A 7457-nucleotide genomic window follows, 5' to 3' on the forward strand; every position below is an offset into this window, starting at 1 on the left:
GTATCTCGGGGGAAAACCCTACTTTCGTTATCGCACACTCTTTTGGCATGTTTTGCTTTTGTTTTGTTTTGCTTTGTTTTGCGTTGCTGTTTTTGGTTTTTTGGTTTTTGGCTTTTTTTTTTGCTTGTACTTATATATCCTGTATATTTTCCCCCCTCCCCCCCCCCCTCTGCCTCCCGGCAGCCTCCGGCCCGTCTGATCACGGGCCATTGCCGCCATTCTCAGGGTATCTTCAGGTGAGTGCTTCTTCCCCCTGTCCGCGGACTCTTCTAACGATTTTGACTCATGGCTTCGCTTGGATGGGGGACTAAGCTCGAGGCCTATTCCCCCGGGAAGGATGGAATCCAGTAACTCCCCCTTCCTGCCCTTCCCCTTTTCTTATTTCCTTTTGTTTTTCCTGTGTTTTTCCTTTTCTGCTTTTTTTTCTTTCCTTTGTCTTTCCTTGGGTTTATTTATCTTCCATATATCTGCAATATGCTGCCATCTCACCACGCTCCTTCGTATATCGAGGGACTTGGAGAGGTGTCAGTAGCAGCCCTATGCGGGATCGTGTAAGTAGTCAACGATAGATAGATTAAATAAGATAGAACGTTACTGTTGTCATTCGTGAACTGTAGTATTCCCATGACGTTCCTCAATGGCATCATATCCTAGTAAACAAGACACCTCACCTGTGTACATGGACTTGCAGACTGATTGAGTAGATAAAAAGATTGTAGGCCTGAACGGTAACGGACTGGTAGGAGCGTCACGATTCTAGGTTGTCTTAGAGTTGTAGGATCTCAACAGGACTGTAAAACTCAGACACAGAATTCCTTCACAGAATGTTTTGTGCACTCAGTCTTTTAAAAGATCTGCACATATACCAAGCTGTCTGCTTAGTTTATCAGTAAACATTCAAATTCCTGCCGTTAAACTCCAGTGGTATCCCCCTTCGATAGCTAGCGGACCAGCGTAAAACATCGAGGTTGAAGCTCATTCAGACTGATCAGGAGCTTCCACCAGGACATGCACGCCTGAGATCTTCTCAAGAGCTTGGAATCTTCTTCCTTAATGCTGAGTTCATCGAGGACGTCAACATGCAGTCTGAAAAGGGACTGTTTGCGTAGTTAACACGATGGACTACAGTATCTGAGTTCCTGCTGTCTGTCCACAGGGGTATCCTATTTCAATTTCGCAGTGAGCTTTAAGCTGAGCTTCGACAGCAAGGGATACAGTAGTGTGTAATGCTGAGGTTGAGCAAACTCGGACTGATCAGGAGTAGGCTGGCATCCTCACGCAATCTCTCCAGCCAGCAGTAAGCGATACTTGTAATGCGTATCTATTACACGCTCACTTGATCCTCTCTCCTGTCTAGATAGAGCTCTCATGCAGTCCTTCATTCTTTCTTTCTCGCTGGCGCTGAGCTGTACGGTACGTACTCTGCTTACTGTTCTTCCAGCTCAATTAAGCTTGTGCTACATGTTTTCAAATACCTTCTACATACATACACACACTCTCTCTATCTATCCACGGCTTTTTTGTTTTTTATTCTTTCGTATCTTCCTCTCCTCTCCTCTCCCCGTCCCCTTCATATAAGGCCCCCTCGCCTCCCCGCCCCCGACTCGAGAGACGAGGGACGAGGTTCCTTCCAAAAATGGAAATAAATCTCCACGCTAAGTGTAAGGGTGGTGAAAGTAAACAAATAAACAAAAACAAACAGACAGGCAGACAGACAGAACCGACAAGAGGAAGGAAGGAAGGAGGGAAGGAAGGCTACGTCTTAGGTAAGAACCTTGTCTTGTCTCTTGGAACAGAGTCCGTGACAATTCGGCGACGAGGAAGAATTTTGTTCAGAGTGTAATGTACATACCCCGTAGGAAGGTTGTTCCGTTTTATGGAGAGGGTCGGTTCCTTTTTTTTTTGTTCTTTTCATTTTCTTTTGCTTTTCTCCGCTTTTGATTCTCCTCCTGCATGATGTGGGAGGGGTGGTTGATAGGATGGTGATAAAATTATGGAAATGGGCACGAAATCTGTGATGTGACTTGTTTCTGTGGATTATTCATCATATGAAAGGCTTTTTCTGGTAGGGGATATTCTGAATGCAATAGGATGAAAGCGGTAAAGTGCAGTAAATGTCGGAAAAGGAGTCTAGCTCAGGGGTACCAACAATGAATGACATCGGAACCAATCTTGAATGCTGAATTTTATCTATCAGAACAGGATACGAATAGAAAGCACTGTGGTCTTAGGAGCAGGTAAATGATTCGGTTGTACGCGTCACTTCTGGGGAAAACAAAAGTCGAGATAGTAGAACTAGAATATAAAGCTCATATAAGGCAAAAATATGGAAAAATGACCTCGTCTAGGAACAGGGGGCTAAACATGGCCGAGACTGAAGACAGAGCGTTCAATTTTTTTTACGGATAACCAACTGTTTAGTAACTATTTATACCGTTACACATCATAAGTCCCTCCTACCGGGCTATTTACTCCCTCCTCACAGTGAAAAACAACCTGAACATATCCTCCATACCCTGAAACTGCTGCCCTTCCTGCTCAAGAAATTCCCTCTCGAATGCCTCCACTTTGAACCTCATCCCCGTCTCCCTTCCAACCTGCTCCCACATCTCCTTCCACGTCGCCGTATCGTGTATGAAGAGCTTCTTCCCCTGCTTCTCCCAGGTGTAGTGCTGCGGATTCTTACCCCCCACCTGCGTTCCCACGATCAGCGCTCCCGGCCGGTCTCGCAGTAACTTTGTCACCACCCGCTTGGCGACTTGCACCTGCGTGTCGCGGTCGAAGAGGTGGAAGAAGTTGCTCGCGTGGACGATGTCGATCTGGCCGCCCAGTTGGTGGAAGAGCGCAGCGTTGTCGTCGAAGATGTCCGATGGGATGAATTGCACGCCGCGCAGCTTGTCCCGGTCGAGGAAGAGCTCGTAGCCGAGGTTGATGAAATCGGGGGAGAGGTCGCTGCCGTAGATGTTGGAGTGGGGGACACCTTCGTGGGCCTGTCGTAGACAAAATATTAGACAGAGTTATATAGCTTGACAAGTAATCAATGTGGGTAAGTGTGAACTCACCAGCTGCCGAATCTCCTGCCCAAAACAACACCCCAGGTCCAGGAATTTATCGCCCTTTTTGACGCGGTCGACGATCTCGTTATAGCATGGTGAGAGTGGCAGGTCCAGGTCTAGGAAGCTGAACATGCCGATGCATGGGTAGGGGAACTAGTTACGAATTACGATATTAGGAAGTCACATTCCGTATTTGCTGTCCCCTTATCAAAGAAAGGAAACTTACAACCGCATAAGCGCGATCTCTCTGGAATAGAAAGTTTAAGAAATTAGCTCTGTCCCGGAATTGTCATATACATACAACCTGAACATTTAATTTATGGCAACTTACCACATCCTTAACATGCTGAATCACCCTCTCTGGCGCAATCCCACTGTATTTCTCCAGCAGCGTCCGCGCCGTATCGTTAATCTCGTCCAGGTTTTCCCGGTAAAAGGAGGGGGTGGCGACGACGTTTTGGTTTTCGTCGAGGATCGGGGAGGGTTCGTGTTTTTGTGCTTGTTGTGCTTGGATTTTTGCGTCGGACATTGTTTGCAGCGCAGCTCAGATTACGGATACAGGTGTGTCTGGATGGATGAGGTGATGAATTGGTAGAGATAGATTCCTTCAATGAAGAAAAAATTCTGGATAAGTGCTAGATAGAAGATTCATATTCTGCGGAGATCATGGTGACAACTTGTACTGTTATTTATACTACTCCGTATACACGAAAACTACCGCTATTAGCCGAGTGCTGCCTAATCTTCGGGATCTGCTAATACCAGACTAATCCTAAGACCAATCCTAAGACTCTATTTCTGAATTCCGACTTCAAGAGGGGAGGGCATGTTGATCTGTGGAGTTGATCTGTGAAGTTTGTGCTCAACGTCTCTGCACAGAAGGGCATGTGCAATATGCATCCCTGCACCATACCCAATATATGCAGGACATTCATAACTATTTATTATTACTAATCTATTTGTGCAGTGTATAAAATAACTTTCTTTGTGCAGCTGCAGCCCAGCCCCGCCCTGCATTCGGAAGTTCTGCAGATCGGATCCCCACATGTAGGTCGGTTTACTACTACCTAATCTACGGAGTAGAAGGATCGTCAAATGCCGAGGGTCAGTATGTGTATTTGTGATTGTGTATGTAAATGCATATCTGTCTGTTTGTCTGTCCTTGGGAGAGTAAAGGCATTGTAGAAAAATGTATGTGCATGCATGTATAGATCTGCGTTGGATTTTTTAGAAATTAGTCTTTATCACATATTTTGTATATAGGGTACACATATAGATGAAATCCTTCAAGTCGGATTACTTGACCGTCAAGTAGAATTAGGTAGAATATTACTCTTCTTGTAGCCCCGTAGATCTATATCTAGGTTGTCATGTAAAGTGTCATTTCTTGATGATAGAATTGGCGGAGCTCGAACAAAACTATATTGCTAACTGGGATGACAGAATCAAAGGTATCTGCTTCTGTGACTGGCGATTAATCGTACTGTGTCCTGTCTTTGCCCCGCTAGACTAGAATGTCGATCATTCTGGCGTTGGCGAACCATACCGCCGCGTGGATATCGGGCTCCAGCATTGGCGTCTTCGCCTTGTGGATGTCAGCGCCGTACAGGATTTCGGTACGTCTGCACTCTGCTTACAGATATAGCGGTGAAGATTCTTCCCGGCAGAAGCAGCTTCGCCGTCTCAGCTGGCTACTTGCATGGCAGAAGACAAAATGCACCCCACCATAATATTAGTACTTGTATTATATGCAAGCAGAAAAGAAATAGTCATGTTATTATATCTAGATAAGGCAGCATAACGTAGAAATTTGTTCTGCTGATGCCAAAGCCAGGGTTGCAGGCAGACTCATCGCTTGCGGTGGCTGTGAAAAGCAGCTGTTCCTTCACATACATCTTTGTGGGCTAGATGCTGCTGAGGAGCAGCGTCAGGGGTTGTCTTCTTCTGACCGTGAAGAATTAGCTCTTAGAGATGTTGCAAACAGTCGAGCAGTAGTCAACCACAATGGCGTGATTGCCTTAATTAGTGCTAAGCACAGTAGTATTATTGTTGAATCAGAGTCTTAATCAGCTGGATTCCTAACAAGAATTGGCTTTGATATCTAATCTCAGTATGGGCCTGCTATAGGGGTTACTACAGCAAACCTGGACTCATAACTGTCAACTGGTATGGCACTAAACCTAAACCTAAACAGGAAATCGAGGGAATGAATGAATTCTGATTCTCCCACTATCCATAGGTCAAAGAGCGACTATATATAGGCTTATAGAGACTCGGATTCAGGGGCAAAATAGGGGTGATTTCAGGAGCAAATCCCGATATCGCCGGGAGCGCTGTACTGGCGGTGAGCGGAAGGAATTTTCGGCCAATCAGAACCCTCGTACGGTTGACAGATCATGTTCTTGCTATACAAAGAAAATTGATCTCAATATGCACGTCACAAGTTCAACAAACAACCACAACACCCATCTGAGGGAGCCAAAGGGGAGCTATTTTTCCGGCTTTTGAGACCCTCTCAAGGTATTTATTTATATTATGGGAATTGTTTTTGCAGTCTTATCGTCTGGTCTTATCGTCTGTAGTCTGTGTGTAGTCTGTGTGTATATATGCTAACAGCACCGAGGCGGTGTTCCACCCAGAGACAGTACTCAAGTACAGGCTGAGATGAGCTGACGATTCTCACTTTCAACAGAGTAGGACAATATATATACACCATGAAGCAATACCGGTGAAACTGTAGCGCAGTGAACGATCTTGGTGAGGTGAGTTGTGAGCTGTGGGATGACAAGACTGAGGAGACTGGAGAGTTAGCTAGTCATACATCTGCAGTATATACTATAAAGTTAGGGTTTAGATATACATATCTACAGTTCTAATAGAATGCAAAATAGGTGTCAGTGGTCAGAATTTGCGCATTAGGATGAGGGCTAGACCACAACAGACAAGCAGAGCAAAATATGCCGAAGTAGAAGCTCACAGCAAGCGGGACAGCAGGAGCAGACAGGACCTCCTAGTCCTATGAGGGAGGGTTATTTCAGGGATGCAAAGCAAAACATAGCAAAGCAGCAGCAGCGCAGTCAGAAAAAGAAAATGGTAATTCAAGAGATGGATACATAGGTATATTCTATGAGTGTTATTGTTGTTGTCGTTGGGTTACCCATGCGTGGTTAGTAGGTTACATTGTTAGGGTTTCTGCTGCAGCACTACCAGAACAGACCAGACCAGCCCGCAGATTGTTATTTATCAACTGATATAATTACACTGTCCACAATCCTCTGTCTATGACATTAACAACTATGATAGTGACATAGATCTAATTAGCGACAGAATAGCAAAATCCTAGAAAGAATGTGGTGTAGTATAGCACACTGTGAAGCTTTCAAAAGGTCACGCGTGCTTGTACAGTACATACCCTAAAATCAACTACTTTCGCTTGCTTGCTTTAACATGCATAATCCTCTTGGTGACTTGTCCTAAGTCTTAAGTCTATGGCTATAGCTATGTCATATTGCATCAAAACTCACTAAGAAAAACTAAAAAGTGGGGGAGGGGTGATGTGGTGTGGTGTGGTGTGATATAAGTGGGGGAATCTGGACCTTTTTTCTACACTTATACCAATGAAGAAAGGAAGAATAATGGACTAGTTGCATATTTAGGGTAGTTTATTAGTTCAAACTAGACTAGAGTATAGTACATAGTCAGATTTATGTATGTACTAAGTTATAATAATGACATTCTCAATTAATATTGCCATTAGGGGTGGGGGGCCTTAAAAATCCACTGTCACATGGCCAAACTTGAAATCACCTTGTTCATTCAGTCATTTATCTATCAGTAGGGGAGGGTGGGATGCGGGAGCTTTTCTTCTTATTATTTTTATTATTATGGTAGAGCAGGGGTATTGTTCTTTCCTTTTCCTGCCTTATGCAAGGAACCTGTTCTGCACATCTCTATAGATATATGTACTTTTTTTTTCACTCATATGACCTCATTCTTCGTGAGTTTGCTTTGCTTCTGACACGTCACGCGCTCAACATATCGAAAAACCCCGCAGGATCTCCTTAGGTGTCCTACTTAGTGGGAATAGATAAGTGTAAACTTCGAGGTGGAGGGTGTTGGTTATTCGATCTTGGGTTACTTGTAGGTTGCACAGTCTAGTACCTCGCACAATACTCCATACTTTTCGAGGGTTAGTCTACTTCTATAATGTTGCGACGGATAATTCCATTATCTGGATTGGGTAATTTATATACACATATGTACATACATGCACACCATATCTATACATACGTGCGTGGACTAATTGTCGGCAGAATATACTCTCCGATATAGACAGTATATATATATGTACAGCACACCAGTGGAGCCACGTAGGCTTTATCCTAGTTATCCTCCGACAGA

General features: G+C 44.4%; 1 protein-coding gene across 1 annotated transcript; it reads right to left on the reverse strand.

Annotated features, from left to right (window-relative positions):
• Window positions 1-2468: 2468 nt before the first annotated feature.
• T310_3688 (uncharacterized protein) lies at window positions 2469-3585 on the reverse strand (the record flags this gene model as incomplete). The annotated part of the gene is made up of 4 exons (XM_013473411.1): window positions 2469-2990; window positions 3063-3209; window positions 3283-3303; window positions 3388-3585. The coding sequence occupies 4 exons, from the start codon at window positions 3583-3585 to the stop codon at window positions 2469-2471; spliced, it is 888 nt and encodes a 295-aa protein (XP_013328865.1).
• Window positions 3586-7457: the final 3872 nt, after the last annotated feature.

This window comes from Rasamsonia emersonii, assembly GCF_000968595.1.
Source record: "Rasamsonia emersonii CBS 393.64 chromosome Unknown ctg1118621760076, whole genome shotgun sequence".
Classification (NCBI taxonomy): Eukaryota; Fungi; Ascomycota; class Eurotiomycetes; order Eurotiales; family Trichocomaceae; genus Rasamsonia; species Rasamsonia emersonii.